The sequence below is a fragment of the Sorex araneus genome, chromosome 5 (genome assembly GCF_027595985.1).
Source record: "Sorex araneus isolate mSorAra2 chromosome 5, mSorAra2.pri, whole genome shotgun sequence".
Taxonomy (NCBI): Eukaryota; Metazoa; Chordata; class Mammalia; order Eulipotyphla; family Soricidae; genus Sorex; species Sorex araneus.
Window position 1 is genome coordinate 138,498,218 of NC_073306.1, and position 18,785 is coordinate 138,517,002.

General features: G+C 67.4%; 2 protein-coding genes across 2 annotated transcripts; both read left to right on the forward strand.

The window, feature by feature from the left end:
* Nucleotides 1-990: 990 nt before the first annotated feature.
* On the forward strand, nt 991-2,253 carry LOC129398779 (neuroendocrine secretory protein 55-like). Its single transcript, XM_055137422.1, has 2 exons — nt 991-1,894; nt 2,117-2,253. Exon 1 carries the CDS (start codon nt 1,163-1,165, stop codon nt 1,844-1,846), a length of 684 nt encoding a protein of 227 aa, XP_054993397.1. The 5' UTR covers nt 991-1,162; the 3' UTR covers nt 1,847-1,894; nt 2,117-2,253.
* On the forward strand, nt 1,846-12,778 carry LOC101545183 (titin-like; the record flags this gene model as incomplete). Its single annotated transcript, XM_055139959.1, has 8 exons — nt 1,846-1,894; nt 1,968-2,078; nt 2,121-2,404; nt 4,084-4,144; nt 8,698-8,969; nt 9,065-9,274; nt 9,773-9,894; nt 10,309-12,778. Coding segments are annotated over exons 1-8 (3,579 nt in total), but the record flags the coding sequence as incomplete, so codon positions are not given.
* Between the last annotated feature and the right edge of the window lie 6,007 nt (nt 12,779-18,785).

An 18,785-nucleotide genomic window follows, 5' to 3' on the forward strand; every position in this document is an offset into this window, starting at 1 on the left:
ACATCAGGGCCGGGCCCCCAGCCCGCTCTGGGCTCGGAGGCTGCCGAGGAGCATGGCGAAGACGTCAGAGGCCAGGGGGGCCCGCGGAGGCAGCGGCCCCCTGTGCTGGGCCTGAGCTGGGGCGAGGGGCCGCCCCCACCGTCTCACACAGCCCCGCAGAGCTGCCTGTGGAGGCTCCGGGCGCCACAGAGGCCGGCTGCATGCTCTGCCCCGCGGTCAGCTGACTCACTGGCTCTGGGTCCAGGCTGCAGGCGACCCCTCACAGCAGGCTGGGCTGGAGGGGCCCGAGTGTCTGAAGGCACCCAACAGCCCCCGTCATGGCAAGCCCCCTTCCAAAAGCACGACTTCCCCATTTATTTTGAAATTCCACTTTCAGCACCTAGAACAGAACTGAGCGTGAATCAGGCCTTCGAGAAATATTTATTGTCGGGATAGAGTCTGTAGGCAGCGTGTGCGCGGCGTGTGTGAGGTGTTTGGTAGGGGGCTGCCGGAACCCCTGGACCAGGGGGTCCGTTCTGCTGTTTGGGGGAGAGCTGGGGGGGACGGGGAGGGGGGGCGGCAGAGCGGCACTCCGTGTGTCTGTAAGTCGGCTGGGGGACGGGACGCCATCTGCCAGGGCGGTGGGGCCCGACGGGGGTCCCTGCGCCCAGCGCCCGACCGTCGGCCGGTGGAAGGTTCTGGGGCCACGACATCAGCGCCGCGCGGCGGCCGCTCCTCCCGGGCCTGGCCGTCCCGGGTCCTCGGTCCGCTCCTCCGGCCGCCGCGGGCCGTCCGTGGCATCGAGCACCCTGGCGGGAGCAAGCGGAGAAGGAGACGGTCGCGCTGCCCAAGCTCTCCAACAAGGTTCCCGCCTGCCACCTGCCGGCCCACTCGGGTCTGCGGCGGGCGCCGCGCGCGCGCGGGGACGCGCCCCCGCCCCCTCCCCGCACGTGCCCGGCTCAAGTCCGGGCGCGTAAGTTCGCACAACCCCCGCGCCCGGCCCGCGGCGCCTCAGTCTCCTCCGTCCCCTGCCTGGCGAGAGGACCTCTCGGAGGCGCCTCTCCCGCTCTCCGAGCGCCGCGCGGCCAAGTTGGGGAAACCCGGCTTCTCACCTGGCCGGCGCCGCCCGCCGCTCGCGCCCGAGCCCGAGGGCGGTCCGGCTCCCCGGCGAGCGCCCAAGAGCATGGATCGTCGCTCCCGGGCCCAGCAGTGGCGCCGCGCCCGCCACAACTACAACGACCTGTGCCCGCCCATCGGCCGCCGCGCCGCCACCGCGCTCCTCTGGCTGTCCTGCTCCATCGCGCTGCTCCGCGCGCTCGCCACGTCCAGCGCCCGCGCCCAGCAGCGCGCCCAGCAGCGCCGCAGCTTCCTCAACGCGCACCACCGCGCGGCCGCGCAGGTGGCCCCTGAGCCCGAGCCCGAGCCTGAGCCCGAGGGCGCCGCCGCCGCGCCCGACTGCCTCGACTACGAGTCCGAGCTCGACTACGAGTCCGACACCGACAGCGACACCGAGTCCGACCTCGAGTCCGAGACCGAGACCGAGACCGCGCCCACCACCGAGCCCGAGACCGAGCCCGAGGACGAGCGCGGCCCCCCCGTGCCGCCGCGCCTGCCCTTCGGCCAGTCCCTCGCCGAGCGCCTGCACGCCCTGCGCCTGAGCAGCCCCGACGCCTCCCCGCGCCGCCGCGCGCGCCCCGCCGAGGGGGAGGAGCCGCCGCAGGAGCGCGACCCGCGGGACCCCGAGGAGGCCGACGCGCGCCCGCAGCCCCGCCGGCCGCTCCGCCGCTGCCAGCCCCGCCAGGCGCGCCGCGACCCGTCCCCCGAGTCTCCCCCGAGAAAGGGGCCCATCCCCATCCGTCGGCACTGATGGCGGACGACGAGGGGGTCCAGGTTCTCCTCGTTTTCCTCGGGCCAGGTGGGTGGCGCTCGGCGGCCACGGGGGCGGGCGGGCTCGGCGGGGCCGGGGAGGGCGCCCCGCTTCTTCCCAGGTGGCCGGAGGGGGTCCGGGCGCCCCGAGGTAGGTCCCCCCGAGCTGGCGTCCAGGACCCGCGACGAACTCCCGGGCTCGCCGGGCTCCGAGCTGCGCGCCCCCCGCACGGGTAAGTCACGGGCTCCGCGCGGCTCTTTTCCTTCCTAGGGAGAACAGCCCCCAGCCCCGGCGGCCCGGGCGGGCATCCCGAACGCGGCTCGGAGGCGCGCGCGCCAACTTTCACCGGGCGACAACTGTTGCAACCTGCGGAAAGTCACCGCGCCGGGAGCGGGCGAGGAGCGCAGAGCCCGCCGGCCGCCCCGCCGCGCGCTTCGGCCCGGGGGCCCCGCACCGCCGACCGCGAGCCGCGGGACCCCCGCACCGCCGCGCGCAGCCCCGAGCGTGCGCACCTGCCCGCGCGCCGCGCTTCCGCCGGAGTTGGCGTCGGCCAAGGAGGTACCCGGGGCGCGCGGGGGGCCCCGACGGGCCCCCGCGGTCGGCGCTGCGGGCCGGGGCGCGTCGCGGCATCACCGTCGCAGGGTGCGGGGAGCGGGGAGGGCGGCGGGGCGGCTGCGAGCGCGAAGGGAAACGGCCAGGGAAGGGGTCGCGGCTCTCGCCGGGACACGCGGTAATGTGTCCCCCAGAGAGCGCGGCACCCGCGGGGCGGGGGCGAGGGGGCGGATTCGGACCCGAGCCCTGGGGTGCGAAGTGGCGGGTGGGGGTCGGGGAGGAGCGAAGTTTGGAAACCCGTCGCTCGGGGCGCCTCCCGCGCCGGGACAGGAGGAAACTGGGAAACCGGCAGCTCCCGGGGGCGCGCGGCTCGTGGGTGCGCAGCGCGGGGCAGGGCGACGTGGACAGCGATCTGGGGACGGGCGGGTGGTCTGGGGGCCGCGGCGGGAAGAGAGGTGAGGTGTTGGCGGCCGGAGGGCCCCGCCTGGCGGGGAGCCCCGAAGTTGCCGTCTCTGTCATTCAAACACAAACTGGTGGCCTCGTGTTGTTCCCGTCCTGGTGTGGAGAGAGGGGGCGCCCGCCCGGGTCTAGACCGCCGCCCCCGCCCCTGCCCCCCGCCGGCTAGTCTGGGGACCCGTCTCTCCCCTCCCCCGCCCCTGCACCACGGAAACCAGTCCCCTGCCCCCTTGCACGGTAAACGGGGGGGAGAGCCTTGCGCCCCCCGCGCAGCTCTGCAGGTCAGCGCCTCGCAGAGCAGCGCCTGCCCGCCCACTCCCGCCTGCGTCCCCCCACCCTAATTGTGCAAACCGCCCCCAGCCGCCGCCACTCAGCCCCTCCCCCGCCTGCTGCCTCTAGGCCCCCTCCCCCCGCCCAGCCCAGGCTGCAAGAGCACGTTAAGGGCCCTAGAAACAGCTGAGAAACGCCGCCCCCCTACGAAAGGCCCAGGCCTGCGCCCGGCACACACAAGCACCACACACACACACACACACACACACGCTAAAGCGCTCGCCCTCCTACCCAGACACCCCAGCGCCACCTCTGTGCGCACACACACACAGAAACAGAAACACAACTCAGATGTATAGGATCACACACACACAAGCCCAGATACACAAGCACAGAGACACACAATCTCAGCCACACAAGCACAGAAACAGACACCGTGTCAGCCACACAGGCTCACGGCGACACACTGACACACCGAGCAGACACACACTGGGTCTGCAGCCGGGCCCCCCCAGCCCGTGGCCATTTCCAAAGGCTCAGCCAAGTCCTCTCGGCATTCCACCCCCCACCGCCCCTTTGTCCTGCCCCAGGACCGAGGTTAGCATTTGAATCAGCTTCCCCCACTGTGAAAGGAGACCGAGGTGAGGAAATTCTCCCCGCCAAAACCAAAAAAAAAAAAAAAAACAGCCCCAGGCGGAGGGGGAGGGCTAGGTGCACAGAGTGGCCCTCTGCCCGGGGACAAAGGTGGCTTCCAGCCCGAGGCCTGACCCGCGTGGGGCCGTGGTCTCCTCCCAGAGTTCAGCAACAGACGCGCGCAACCTGGGGTCCTCACGACGGAGTCTGGAACTGTCTGAGATGTCTCTTTAATGCGCCAGAAGCTTCTCTCGCCTCCCCGCCCTGTCGCTGCGCCCCCGGCCTGCCTGTGTGGACTGCCTTAGCTCTCTGCGCCTCCTCTTCAGGCTCTTCAGGCGCAGAAGGAGGAAAAACGGTGCCGGGCAGAGCCTGTTTCTGACCAGAACGGTGACTGGTGGCAAACACCAGACCGCTGGGATCAGATCACGCACAGTGGGGGGGGGTGGGGGGGCGGCGGGGGGCTCCCCGGGGTCCGAGCCTGCAGCCAGGAGAGCAGCCTCCCGATGGGCAAATGTTGCGTGCGGATCAGGCTTCCATTTTGTCAAATTCGTTTTGAATTCTTGGCCAACGTGGGGTACAGTGGCAAGTCCAAGAGGCCAGGGTTAAGCTGACCGGGCCTGCCCCCCACCCACCCACCCCCCACACACACACCCAGGGGGTCTGAAAGCCCGGTTTCCCTAGTGGGGGGGGGTCGGGGGTGCAGATCTATTCCCTGGTCCCACTGGGAGCTGACTGAGCCACTGCAGAAGTGAGGCGGGACGCAGCTAGTCGGCTAAACCTGTTTTCTCAGCCTTTTTGTTCCATTATCACCCCCTCCCAGGGGCTTGTCACACCATTTTTCTTAATTGCTCCTCTCCCAAGCAATCTCGTGGCACAGATGTATAGTGTCTCGTCCACACTGCGGCACTTGTTAGCCGCTGAGACTCCCCAAAACCAAACGCGTGGGATAAACAAAGGGGTTGTTGGGTTTTTTTTTTCCTTCTGGATTTGGGTTTTAATTCGTTAAGCTACACATGAAAACCTGGTTTCTGGAAATGGACTAAACACCAGCCCTGTTTCTCACATCTTCAGTCTGCTGCCCCTCGCAAGGCCACACTCTCAAGGTGACTCTCACCCCCCCCCCCCCCCCCCCGTTGCTTTCCCTCCTTCAGACTCTGGGTTTGGGGTTTTCCTGCCCTCAAGCCCGGGGCAAGAGAAGCGAGGCCAGGCCAGGCTCTCACCTGTTCCCCGCCGGGGCCAGCTGGCCCCTGCCAGCAATTGGGGACTTCAGGACACTTATTTTAGGGCGCTGGGGAGAGGGAGGGGCCGCAGGGACCGACTCTCCCCTTTCTGTTCCTCGTCTGCTTAATGGAAATGTGCTTTTTCTCGGACAAAGGTGCACTTCTAACTCTGAGCCGGAAACGTGGGCAGTGACGCTTGAACACCGCTTGCTGCCACACTGGCGCGGGTCTCCTAAGCTCTGAATCTCTGTCTCAAAGCCGGAGGCGTCTGGAAAGGGCCTGGGGGTGACTCTGGGGTCCCCTCCGAAAGCGTGGCCCTTCTTGCCACGGCAAGAAGCCACTCTGGCAGCGGACTGGGGGGCAGTCCGAGAGACTCTGAACTAACCTGGCCCAGGGGGGCGCCTGCGATGTGGACTTGCTTGCTTTGGAGCTGGCCCCTACGCCACCTGTACCCTCCCCTCTCTCCTCCTCCTCCTCTGCTGCTTGGATGAACGTGTTTTACTTCAAATAAAATAAAATAAAGATGGAAACCTGGTCGCAGAAGGTCAGCCAGCCGGGAGAGGCTGGGCGTAGGAAAAGGGCTCCCCCGTAGGTTGTACTGCAGCGGTCACTGTGGGGACTTGGGCCTGGCCCTACTGCTGGCCCTAGCACAGCGGGGGGTGGGGGTTCCACGCATGAACCCAGCTGCTTCTGAGTGGACAGACCGGGAACCCGAGAGATCTGGTGTTCTAGTCCTGGGGGGAGGGGGCGCGTGCGGTGATGACCACACGGCGAGGGGGGGGCTGGCCCGGGGTCACGGGGCAGTGGGGACCCTCCCCTTCACAACACACTGCCCGGAGCACCCCGCCGCCTGCCGTGCCACGCGCAGTTTCCCAAAGGTGACACAGCTGCCACCAGCCCAGTGCCCTCGCCGCTGCCCTCTCTGCCCGCGCAGACCCCCCGGTACTAGGCCACAGTCCCTCCCCTCGCAAGGCCCGGCTGGGGGTCAAAATGAGGAGTCGGAGGGCAGTGAGGACCCCTGGGAGCCGGGGAGGGCGCCCGCTGCAGCACACAGACAGCCGTGGCCACTGCTGCCTCCACAGGCCTGGCCAGGAAGGTGCGAGAAGGCGGCAGGTCCTGGCGGAACACGATTAGCCCCCCGGCCTCCAAACCTGAAGGCCAGCATGTTCCCTTCCTGCTTCTGTCTCTCTTCAGGAAACGGGGGGCCTCAAGGGGCTCATCTGCCACCCCCAGCCTCGGGCCGGACTGCCCCCCCTTTCTGCTTCTGCCCCCCCACACCCCCCCCGCCCCTCTGCTTTCTCTTTCCTGGGTGCAGGGGTGCACAGCAGGGGTGTGGTGAGGACCAGCCCCCCAGGAGGGGAGACAGGCTGGCTTGCAGGGCAGGGGGCGGGGAGGGGGGTGCCCTGCCCTCAGGACTGTGGCCACCGAGTCCGGGAAGCGTTGAGTGTCCCCGGGTCCCCAAAGTACACGCCAGCCCTTCCTCAGCCCCGCTGCTAAGCAGCTGCACACACAGGGGCCCTCAGACACGGTGCCCCTTGCTGGACGCGCGCGCACACACACACACATACACATACACACACGCGCGCGCACACGCAGCCCTCCACGCTGGCAGCCTGTTGCCAGGGGTCCCCTCCCCCCCGCCTGCGTCAGCAGCCTCTGGTCAGACCCTCTGCGTCAAGTCCTCTGCGGCAGCAGCCCCCGCGTCCCTGCCACACCCCGCCCCCCTGCCACACCCCGCCCCCAGCCGGGAGCCCGCGGGGTCCCTCCGCAGCCACAGCCCCCCAGGCCCGGCCCCGTACCTGCCTCCCAGGGCCTCGGCCAGTTCTCGCCTCAGGGGTGTCGCGTCAGACCCCTACGCCTCCGGGTGCTGCGGGGCGTCGAGGTTCCGGTCCAGTCCCTGCAGAGAACAGGGGGGCAAGGATGCAGTGGTCCCCCCTTCCGCAAGGCTGCCCCCCCACCCCCCACAGCGCACCTCCTCTGTACGTGACACCTGGCAGAACCTCAGGCCATCTCGGCTGCGACAAGCAGGGGCTGCTGCTGGCAGCTAGAGGGTCGGCGGAGACGGGGGGGGGAGGGGGGGAAGGGGGGGAGGGTGCGGCCTGCACCCCCCAGGGCGAAAAGATCCCGGTGGCGCTAGAACTAGGCTGAGACCCCAGTTTGGGTTGGACCCGGTGACAATGCTAATTCCTGCGGGCGCCGCCCCCCCACCCCGCACCACGAGCCGCCCCCCGTCCCCGTGGGGGTCTGTCTGACGCAGATTTCTATCCCCATGGAGTGTGGGTATCACTTGGAATTCGGGGTCCCTCCGTTTCTAGTCTTTGGTCCCCTCCACCACGAGGCTGTAAAAATCTCGGCCGCGGGCCTGGCCCACCTTCCCCACCGCGGGGCTCTCTGCGGCCCCAGCTCCCTCCGCACTGAGGGCGCCCCTCCCCCTCCCCGGGGCCGGGACCCCTGCCCCCACCCAGGCCCCGGCTTCCTGTCCCCTGGCGTCGGCGCGGGCCTCTGCGGTTGTGCGCGCCCCCACTGTCCCCAGGCGGGCGCCAGCCCTCGCCTGCAGGAACTGCAAGCAAACAACGTCTGGTCCTTCTCGGACCGGGAGGCCCCGGCCCTGCCCTGTCCGCCGACCCCCAGGGCGCGGGGAGGGGGCTTGTCCCCCTGCCCGTGCCCCGCGAGGCCTGCAGGGCCACGTGTCCGCGCCACGGCCACCCTGGGCCCGGCGTGGACGGGAAACGGGCCTCGGCCGCGCGGGCTGAGCTCACGGTGGGGGCGCGCGGGCCGCCCTGGGGGTCCGCACCCCTCCGGCCACTGACCTTCCACCCGGAGCGCTCCCTGCGACCCCGGCCACGCCACGGGGCGACGGGCCGGGCGCCCTCGGGCGCCGGAAATCCTCTTCCTCGTCGCGCGGGCCCCAGGCCTCGGCCTCGGCCTCGTGGGCAGCCGGGCCTGGCGGCCACGCGGCCACGCGGCCACGCACCCCGCCCGGGCACAATCCCTTCGCCGGTTCCAACGCGGCGCCCCCTGTCGGACCTCCCACCCGCATCCGGTTTCCGGCCGGACGCCCCCCGCTCATTCGCCCGGCGGCCTTGATTGGCGTGACCCCGACCCAATGGCTGACCCAGCGCCGGGGTCGGAGGGGACCGAGTGGTGTGGGGACCCCCGTTGGGGGTCCCCGCGTGGCAGCCCCCCGTGGCCGGGCCGTGCGCCGCGCCGGGAGGTGGGCAGTTGGAGTGCGCATGGCGCGGTGGCCTCTGGAAACGTGTGGCCCGACCCCCAGGGCCGAGATGAGAGTCTGGGGAAGGCCCAGGCGGGACCCCGAGTGTGACCTTGCCCGCCGGCCTGGGCGCGCGCGGCCCGTGGACGGTGCATGCGGGACGGGGACGCGCCGTGGCCGGCTCCGTGTCCCGGGAGGGCATTGTTCGACCTGGCCGGCCCCGACCCTGCTGTGCGCAGGGCTCCCCCGCACAGAACCGGGCGGCGCGCCCCGCTTCAGCGGCCCACCCGGGCCACGCGCGCGCCTCTCCCCTCGCCCGCGCCCTCTGCCCACAAATAAAGGGGGCTGGCAGGCCCGTGTCGCCCGCACGGGAGACCGGCCCGGCGCCCCGTGCGGGGACCCATGTGGCCCGCAAAGCAGCTCCCAGCCCTCCCTGGGTCTCCCACCCCGCTCCCGACCCCCGCTCCGAGCCGTGCGCGTGCCTGCGCCGAGCCCACCCGGCGCTGCAGGTGGATTTCGCCGCCAGCTCCGAGCCCACCGCGCGCCACAGCCACCGGAGCGCAGCCGGGCGACCGCCGGGGCCGGGGCGCCGCCTCCGCGGCTCGGAGACGGGGAAAGTGAGCGGCCGCCCCGGGAGACCCGCGCCGAGGGGCAGCGGCGCGGCGGCCAGGGGGCTGCGGCGCGGCGGGAGGGGCCGGCCGAGCCGCCCCGCTGCAGGCGGCCGCGGCAAAGAGCTCGCCGCCGCCGCGGCCACCGCCGCGCTGCCCGCTCGGCGCGGCAGGTCCGGGTTCAGCGTGCACAGGGCTGCCGAGTCGCCGAGACCACCCCGAAATGGTCACACGTCCCCACCGAAATGCCCCGTCCCCCTCTCCCCAGGAGCGAAGGAGCCCCGTAACTGCGGGGTCTGCACGCCCGGCCGCCCGCGCGCAACCCGCACCCGGCGTTCCGCGCCGCGGCGGCGAGCGCCGCGAGCACCGGTGTGATCCAGCCCCAGAGACCCTGCTGTTCCCTGCATCGCCGGCCGCGGACGTGCGCGAGCGCCGCGCCCGCGCCGCCCCCTACCGCCGCGGAGACCCCCGGAGGGCGGTGGGCACAGGGGCTGAGGGAGTGCTTTCTGCAAACCGGCCGCGGTCGAGCGGGCAAATCCAAGCCGCCGAAGCCGCGGGAAGTACCCCGAGGCGTTTTCAGAATCGAGGGGCTGCGCCGTGCCGGGGGTGGGGGCGGGGGGCTCACGACCACCTGTCGCATGCCCCGCGCGCGCGCCCGCACCCCCGACCCCGCCGCTCGAAGCCTCGTGCCCCGGATTCGTGGCGCAAAACGGGAGGCCGTGGGGTTCAGGGGTGTCCTGGGGTGATGAAACCCTCCTGCAGTCCCCCCGCCCCCGCGAAGAGCGTCAGTTGGGGCTGGGAGGGAGGGTGCCGGCTCCGGGCCCACGTCTTGCGTCACGTGTCCCACCGCGCAGAAGCGCTCTCGCTCTGGCCGGGGGAGAGGAGAGGAGAAAGACGCCAAATCAGTCGGGGAGAGGAGAGGACGGAGCCGAGCCGTCCCTGCGAGGCCTGCGCGCACCAGCCCCCTTACCCAAAGTCCGGGGCGGCGGGCACCCGCAGCCGCCTCCCGGAGCCGCCTCGGCCCCGGGGCCGGCGTCCCCTGGTGGCCGCGAGGACGCACTGCGAGCGACTTTCGGACCGAATCGGCACGCTCCGCAGGTCCCGGCAGGCGGGGCAGGCCTGGAGCACTGAGATAGGAGGGGGAGAGGGAGGGAGGGGGGAGGGGAGTGTGAAAGAGGAGGGACGAGGGCGGGGGGGGGGGTGGCCAAGGGGGCAGCGTGAGGGGATAAAAGTGGCCGCCCGGAGCCCAGGCTTCACTCGCAGCGACAGCCTTGCTTCTGCCACCAACAGGGCTTGGCCTTGAACTACCAGCTCTCGTCAGACCTGAGAACTTTGTTGCTGGGACTTAGAAAATTTTTTGCGGGTTTTCTTTTTCTGACCCTAGTTCGGTTGGGTGCCTCCGCCTAACGAGGCCCCCAGTTTATTTTTTAAGGCCGCCACCGTGTTATGGGCGTGCGCAACTGCCTCCACGGCAATAATATGTCAGGACAACGCGATCTCCCCCCTGAGCAGGGGCAGCAGCCCCAGGAGCCAGCCCTGGAGGCCCCGGGGGCAGCTGCCGCCGGTGCTGGGGCTGGCGCAGCCGAAGAAGTGGCGGCCCCACCGCTTCCCGGGGAGCCCGTCCCCGGCGAGGGCGCAGACGAGGCCCAGGGGGCTGCAGGAGTCTCCGGCCCCGAGCCGCAGGGCCAGCCGCAGCAGGCCTTCGAGGAAGCAGGAGCCGGGGGAGACGCGGCAGTCCCGCCCGTGGAGGTCCAGCAGCCCGGCGGGCCTGTCCCTGGGGTCCCGGCGCCCGAGGAGCCCGGAGCTGATGACACCCTTCCCGGCCTGGGAGGCCCCGGCCCGCAGCCCGAAGACGCTGTGCCCGGGCAGCCGGAGCAGCAGCCTGCCCCGGGGGACGGTGACCGACCTCCTCTGCGGGCCTCTGACCTCGCTCCAGGCAGCCCCGGGGCGGGGGTCTTCCGAGCCGTTCCCCCGGAGCCCGCAGATGCAGCCGAGGTGCCTGAGGGGGACGACAGCCCACCCCCCGGGCTCCCCCGCACTCTGCCGGGCTGCGGCGGCGAGTCCGTGGCTGCCGCGGTCGAGCAGCCCCCCCGCCGGAGCCCCCGCGCCCGGGGCCGCCCACCCAGACGGGCTGACAGCCCCCCTTTCCGATTCGCGGGCGCCGGCCCCCCTGTGGAGATCTCCGGACCCTCGCTCGAGATTGGCAGCGCCCCCGCTGGGGTCGACGACGCTCCCGTCAACATGGACAGCCCCCCAATCGCTGCCGACGACCCGCCCACCGTGGGCTCCCGAGCTGCAGTTAAGAGCGAGCGAGCAGAGGGAGAGAGACCCCCAGTCGAGGGAGAAGCCGCGGAGATGGAAGGAGGCACTCCCGCTGCCTCTGACGGCGGGGGAGACCAAGTCCCCCCAGCCCCTGACAGAGCCGCTGCCGCCGCCGCAGTCCTTGACGCCCCCGATGCCGGCGCCCCCGATGCCGGCGCCCCCGATGCCGGCGCCCCCGATGCCGGAACTCCCGATGCCAGAGCCCCCGGAACCCAACCGGCCGCCGCCACTGGGGCAGAGCCCCCAGTCCTCACCAAGCCGGACACCGGCGCCGCCAGTGCCAAGCCCGGTGCCCGCGAAGACCCCCAGAGCCGAGCTGAGCCCGATGCCGGGGCAGATCCCTCTAGTGCAGTCAAGCCTGATGCCGGAGAAGAGCGCGGAAGCACAGGTGAGCCTGGCGCTGGAGAAGACCCCCCCAAGCCCACTCATGCCGATGCCGGGGCAGCCCGAGCCGATCCTGACACAGGAGAAGATACCAAAATCTCAGACGCTCCAGACCGCGGGGCCGACCCTAAGACCCCAGCCAAGTCAAAAGATGCTGCTGGGAGAGACCCTAAGACCCCAGCCAAGCCAAAAGATGCTGCCGGGAGAGATCCCAAAAGCACAGGCAAGCCAAGAGATGGTGCTGGGAAAGACCCTAAAAGCACAGCCAAGCCAAAAGATGTTAGCGGGGCAGACCCCAAGAGCGCAGTCAAGCCAAAAGATGTTAGCGGGGCAGACCCCAAAAGTGCAGCCAAGCCAAAAGATGGGGCCAAGAGAGACCACAAAAGCACAGGGAAGCCAAAAGATGGTGCTGGGAGAGACGCCAAAGTCTCAGGCAAGTCAAAAGATAGTGCCGGTGCAGACACCAAAAGTGCAGGCAAGCCAAAAGATGCAGGTGCAGACTCCAAAAACGGAGGGAAGCCAAAAGATGGTGCCGGGGCAGACCCCCAAAATGGCAGTAAGCCAAAAGATGGTGCCGGGGCAGACCCCAAAAACGGAGGCAAGCCAAAAGATGCAGGTGCAGACTCCAAAAACGGAGGCAAGCCAAAAGATGGTGCCGGGGCAGACCCCAAAAACGGCGGTAAGCCAAAAGATGGTGCCGGGGCAGACCCCAAAAACGGAGGCAAGCCAAAAGATGGTGCTGGGGCAGACCCCAAAAACGGAGGCAAGCCAAAAGATGCAGGTGCAGACTCCAAAAACGGAGGCAAGCCAAAAGATGCAGGTGCAGACTCCAAAAATGGAGGCAAGCCAAAAGATGGTGCCGGGGCAGACCCCAAAAACGGCGGCAAGCCAAAAGATGGTGCTGGGGCAGAACCCAAAAATGGAGGCAAGTCAAAAGATGGAAGAGACCCCCAAAACGGAGGCAAGCCAAAAGATGGTGCCGGGAGAGACCCCCAAAGTGCAGCCAAGTCAAAAGATGTCGCGGGGGCATCTCCCAAAGTCGCAGTCAAGTCAAAAAATGGAAGAGGCCATAAAGGCGCAGGCAAGCCAAAAGACGGCTCCGGAGCAAAGCCCAAGAGCGCAGCCGAGTCAAAAGATGCCGCTGGGGCAGACCCCCAAAGCGCAGCCAAGCCAGAAGATGCCGCGGGAGCAGCCCGAGCCGATTCCGCCAGCGGCGAAGACCCCCAAGACGCAGGCGCTCCTGACGCCGGGGAAAACCCCCCAGTCGGAGCAGATCTCGGCGCCGCCGCCGCCGCCCCGGCCACTCCTGCCGCGGGGGCCGCCCCCAAAGGCGCAGCCGGCGGCGCTGGGGCCGCCCCCAAAGGCGCAGCCGCTCGCGCCGGGGCCGCCCCCCGAGGTGCCGCCGCCGCCGCCCCTGCTGCCCGGCCAGCCCCTGCCGCCGCCGCCTCCGCCGCCACCCGCGGAGGCCGGCCCCGGAGCCGCTTCCTGCGCCCCCCCCAGCCCCGAGATCCAGGTTGCCGACCCGCCTACTCCGCAGCCTGCTCGGGCGCACGCCTGGCGGGACAGGCCCGAGCGCGGGCGCAGCGGCCGCCGCCGGGACGACGACGAGGCCTCGCTCAGCAGCGACAGCAGCGGCGACTCCGAGTCGGCCACCGAGGGCAGCGGCGGCGGGTGCCGACGCTGGCTCGTGCGCCGAACCCGCCGGCGCCGCAAGCAGCCCCGACGCAACTTGCTCCGCAACTTCCTCATGCAGGCCTTCGGGGGCTGCCTCGGCCTGCGGGGCCGCAGCGACAGCCCCCAGCCCGCGGGCGCGGCTGCGGGCGGCGGCCGAGGCGCTGGCGGCGGCCGCGCCAAGGCCAAGAAGGTGCCCCTGGCGGAGAAGCGGCGGCAGCAGCGCCAGGAGGCCCTGGAGCAGCGGGCCAAGAAGCGCGCGGAGAAGAAGCGCAGCCGGCGCATCGACCGGCAGCTGCAGAGCGAGAAGATGGGCTACATGTGCACGCACCGTCTGCTGCTTCTAGGTAACGGGCGCGGGCCGTGGGCGGGGGTCCCGGGCGCGGGGGCGGGGGGGCGCGGGCGGGGGCGGCGGGCGCAACTTGGGCGCGCGGGGGGCGAGGTGTGTGCCCTCTAGGGACCGAAGTGGCAGCGGCCAGCGGAGGCCGGACGCCCCCGAGTCGCGGGGGTGGGGCTCGGCCAGCCAGGCGGGGGCTTCAGGTGAGCCCCCCTGACCGCGGCGGAGGGCCCCCCGGGGTCGGGGCCCGGCGGCGTGCCCCCCGTGCTCGCTCTGTGTGTGTCGGTGTCGTGGTGTGTCGCCTGCGCATGATCCGCTCCGCGCGCCCCTCTCCCAGCCCCCCCGGGCCCGGCTCGACCCGCCGATCGTGTTCTGGTTGTGTGTGGGGGGGTGGGCGTGGGCGTGGGCGTGGGGGGGCCGGGGCTGTCTCGTGTTTCGTGCCAACTTCGGGGGTCCGCGGCGCGTGCGGCGTGGGGGGAGGGGGCGCTCCGCCGCCCGTAACCTGTTTTCTGTCTGTCTTTCTCTCCCCCCCCCCCCCCCCCCCCCCGTGCGCTAAGCGTTTCCTCACTTCTCATTCGCTCGCCAAACCCTCCCGCCTTTTCGGTTGAAAAAAACCAGACACTCAGGTATCGGGGTGCGCGGCGGGGGGGGGGGGGCTCGCTCGCTCGGCGCTCGAGCTCAGCCCGGCTGGTGGGGGCCGGGGCGGGGGCGCACCTGCGGGCCGCTCTGAGCAGGGGGTGGGCGTGGCCTTGTTGGAAAAAAGATGACGTGATGTTCCCCCCCACTCTTGCCCCCCACCCCCGCGGAGCGTCCAGGTAAGCCGATCACTTCCACCTTTCAAAAGATTGCACAGTAGGAGGGGCTGGATGATAAAAAAAAAAAAAGGGAGGGTGCCGTCTTCGCGTTGCAATGCAATGAAAATAAAAACTAATTTTTCAAAGTGTTTCCAGTGTATTTTAAGCGTGTGGACAAGATGTGGTAACACTGAACATGATCTGTGAAATGTGTAAATGTTTGTGTATGAATTTTTTTCCAACAGCTGGGGGCAAGGAAGCTCAAAGGTAAGACCTTCTGCAAAATAAAAAAACAAAAAACATAAAAGCAAAATTCAAACAGCAAATCAATGAAAGCCCTGTGCTGATAATCCTGTGGAAAGGGTCGTTTGGAGCCGCCAGAACCCCCCACTCCCCACCCCCCAGACTCCTGTGTCCTGTCTGTGCAGATCTGCTGTTCCCCCACTCCTGGGCCACTGCTAATCAGGGCAGCAATTAGTGGACATCTGAACTGAAGAGGGGCTCTGTGCGGGCCTCCCGGGCGCCTGCCCTCTCCTTCTCTCTCCTCCCCCTCCCCCCTCTGCCCGCGGAGACCTGCAGGGATCTAAGGTACCTGCATGTGTGTCGTGACTGTCACGCCGTAGCCTTGTGCACTGGCTCTGTGGCCATCACTGTCTGCCATTGTGATGTGTGCCTGTCGCAGAACATGCGTGTGCATTTGACGGTCATTTTCTTTATGCCTCCCCCCCTCGTGATGACGTCATCCTTCCCCCAAGTGCTCTCAGAGGGGAGCAGCGGCCATTTCAGACTCCTGCTGCCCCCAGCCCCAGAGCCCCGGGGCCTGCCTGTGCCCTGCTGCTGGCCTTGGCCTTCACTGACTTGTGGGCTGTGAGAGGCCCTTGGGGCAGCACTGGGCGGACAGACAGGGAAGTGTCCTCCATGCCCTGGCCTGCTAGGGCCTTGATGACTCTTGCTGGCGGGGCCCCGTGGCTCTGTGTGTGGCCTCTGTGCAGGGCAGTGTTGGGGCACAGGCCACTCGAGGCAGGGCCGAGGCAGGGCCAGGGCTGACCCCAGGGGAGTCTCCAGGAAATCTGACTTTTTTTTTTTTGACGTGGTGGGCCTGGTGAGGCTTTGGGGTCCCCGGGTGGTGGCCCTGGCCCTCCCTCAGCCGCTGAGTGGCCTCCATTTTGCCAAAGTGACGAGAGAGCACCCCCCGGCCCCGTCCGGGCCTGATTTATGGGAGCAGAGGACAAGAATGTCCCCTCGCTGCGACAAAATGGCCGTGCCTTGCTGCCCTGCAGTGCGGGCCTTCATCTGCTGCTTGAACGCGTTTGCGTGTTTTTGTGTGCGCCTCCTGTTCCCGTGGCCCGTGTCGCTTAGCCATATTGCAGAGTTCTGAGGAAAAAAAAAAAAAGGAGGAAGAAAGGAAGAATCAAGAGCCAGACTAGAAATTCTAGATATTCTAAAGAATTGAAACTTCTTAGTCACATGGCCGCTCCCAAGGCTGCCTGCCCCCTGAGCCTTCCGAATAAATCTGCCAAATTATACTTGTATTTCAAAACCTGATTTGGGTTCAAGCCCCCTTTTAAAAAAAAAATTGAAGGAACTTGTAGATTAGAATTTCTTCATATCTGCCACATTTACTGAGCTAGCACATAAATGCTGTATAAGATGGCCGTACTGTTCTCACACAGTATTTACCCACACGGTCACAGTTAATAGGATGCTAATTTATTAAAGGCACCTGTGCACTGCACCCCTTCTTTAGGGGCGCCTCCCCCACCCCAATCAGCTAGTTTTTCATTTTCAAATTCTGCATGCAATGCCCCACTCAGCCGTTTGGTGCAGTGGGAAGGGCCTGGAGTATCCCAACTCAGGATTTTCAGAATTAAGAAACATTTTTATTATTTTTCCTCCTGCCTCCCAATAGTATTTCAAGATTCTCAAAGGCCTCTATTCTCCCCTTGCTTTTAAAAAAAAATCTAATTTCCTATGGATTTCCCTCCAAAGATTTTTTTTTCCCTTCTGTGCAGGTTGGCACATTTTTACAATGTGCCAGTCTTCAGAGAGGGGAGTGGGGTCCTCCCTGCGTGGGGCCTTCTGCCAGCAGGTCTGTCCTCGGTAACAGTCATAGCATGAGGACGCCCGTTTGGGATGGATTTTCAAAATCCATCTAGTCACTTTTGTCCTTTCAAGTAGCCTTGGGCAGTGAAAACACGCAAGGGCCTCAGCTTAGCCGCGACCCGGCAGGGCTTTCTTTGATCCAGAGCTTGCAAGGTAAGTGAAGGGCCCGACGTTTCACTCGGCCCCTGCTTCCTCCACGCCGGGGAGCCGAGCACAAGTGTGTGTCAAGTGGACTCTGCGCTTTAAATCCCTTGCAGAGGACAGGTGCCTCGTGGCCCTTTGCGGAAGGATGGAGTCACCGGTGTCTGGGTGTGGCGAGCAGAGAGCATCTCTCAGGAGAGATCTCTCGCCTCCAGGCCGGCTTTGTCTGTCCAGCTTAAGGTTTTTTTTTTTTTTGCCAGATCTAAAGGTTTCCTCCTATGTCTTAGGCCCAACAAAGAACTTGAACTGGGACGTGCACTTGCTTCTCTGTGCAGTGCCCTTGCTTTTTTTTTCCTTTTAGGATAGTGTCCTAGACTGCTGGGAATTCCGGCCCAGATCCAGGGCACATTAGAATAACTCTTGCCCAATATTTTTCGTAGTGATTGTTTTTAAGGAGTCTTCCTCACTCTGTGCACCAGTCTGTGCACCAGCGTAGAAGCTGCTGTCGGCTCTGTGAAAAGATTGGTATTAGGCCAGAAATAGACACAAGTGCTAATTCCTGGTAGCCAGGGGTGTCTAGAGACCAGGTGGAGCCGGCTGCAAGGCCTTGCCTTCTCAGTCAGCTTCTCTCGAAAGGCCCCCAGCGCCCGGCCGCCTTGAGGGAGGGGGGAGACGGGTCTCCCTGACTCTGGCACCTCGTCCTGCCCACAGGCTGGTCCCAGGGCCTGGGGGCACTGACCTGCTACCTGCCATTTAAAAATCCGATTTCTCGGCAAGAGCAGCAGACCTCAGTGCCGGGAGGCCCCAGTGGTGCGGGGCTGGGGGCCGTCAGGGCCCGGTCTCCTGTCAGGAGACGGGACAGCAAGGGTCGTGGTCACCTTATCAGACTCTGAGCCTGGCCTGTGGTCACCTTGGGCCCCAGATCAGACTCTGGCCTGGGCACTGGGCCCAACTCTGGCCTTGGCAAAAGTGAGGGGCAGGGGAGGCCCTTCCGGGAAACTCTGAAGGCCAGACAGGCTTTGATTCCTCGGGAAGGAGGGCACACAGGACGGGTCATCTCCGAAAATGTGAGGCCCCCCCCTCGGCGCTCCTCCCTCCACCCCCCTGCTGTCGCTGGCCACCTTCCTCCTGTGGCCGTGCTGGCCTGGCTCTGCTGCTCTTCTCTTTACCCAGTTCAGGCGCTCCTGACCCCTGAGACGGCACTTTAGGGGTGCGTGAGGCGCATTTAGGGCGCTGGGTCTTGGCATCCCCTGCCCCCCCACCCCCCCATCCTGCTCCTCCGTCTGAGTCCCAGGGCCTGTGAGTGCGGCTTTGGGCGATCACAAGCACCAAGCACAAATCCTGTCCAGTTTCCCTCCCGACAGCCAGATGGCGACACCAGCGGCCGGACAGTGGGGACAGAAGATGAGAAGGCGTCCGCGGACCAGGTAGGGACCACACAGACACCCCTCGATGGCCTTTGAATCCGGGTCGGTCACTCACGCTTGGGCAAGAGGGCTGCTCCCCCCAGGGTAGGGAGATGGGGGGCCCGGGGCCTCTGTGGATGTGTGGGGCGGGGGGTCGCTCATGTGCACCCACCCAGCAGAGACCCAAAGCGCACGGCCAGACACTTGGCAAAGCCCCGGGTGGAGGAGGTGCCCGCCCAAGCGTGAGCCCGATCTGGCTGTGTCCTGCTGTGATGCAGGGGCGAGGACAGGGGTGCAATGGTGTCTCAGCCCCAGTTTCGGGGGCTGCGCCCACCGGGGTGTGGGGGTTGGGGAAAGCCGTGCGGCCACGCCAGCTTCTGCTCGGGCACGAGGCCTGCCCTCTCTCCTCGCCCCGGGGCTGTGTTTACTGTTGTTTATTTCACAGGGAACCTGCCAGGTAGGTCTGTGGGGAGCAGGGGTGCAGGGGTGTGTCTGGACAGGACAAGAAGGGTTCTGGTGCCCGAGGGGGGGTGCGGTGGGACCCCCGGGCCCCTGCCCACCCCCTCTGCTGGGGGCTGAGTGGCATTGGGGAAGCAGATAGGTAAATAGGTGCCCCCCCCCATGGGTAGCACCAGGCTGCCTGGTGCCCACGGCCCGTGTGGTAGAGGCCCCTCAATGACTTGTGGCTGTGTGGTCACTCCCGAGTGCCCAGACGCCTCCCTGGGAGCCCGGGTGCCCCCTCCATGGAACCCGGCCCGGTTCCTCGCCAGCCTCTGGGGGCTGCAGGGCCAGGGCAGTGCCCGTCTCAGGCCCGAGGGCGTCTCAGTGGGT

Bases quoted from the DNA above. Each gene is read 5' to 3' on its own strand.
- LOC129398779 (XM_055137422.1), top strand. From the start codon at position 1,163: ATGGATCGTCGCTCCCGGGCCCAGCAGTGGCGCCGCGCCCGCCACAAC.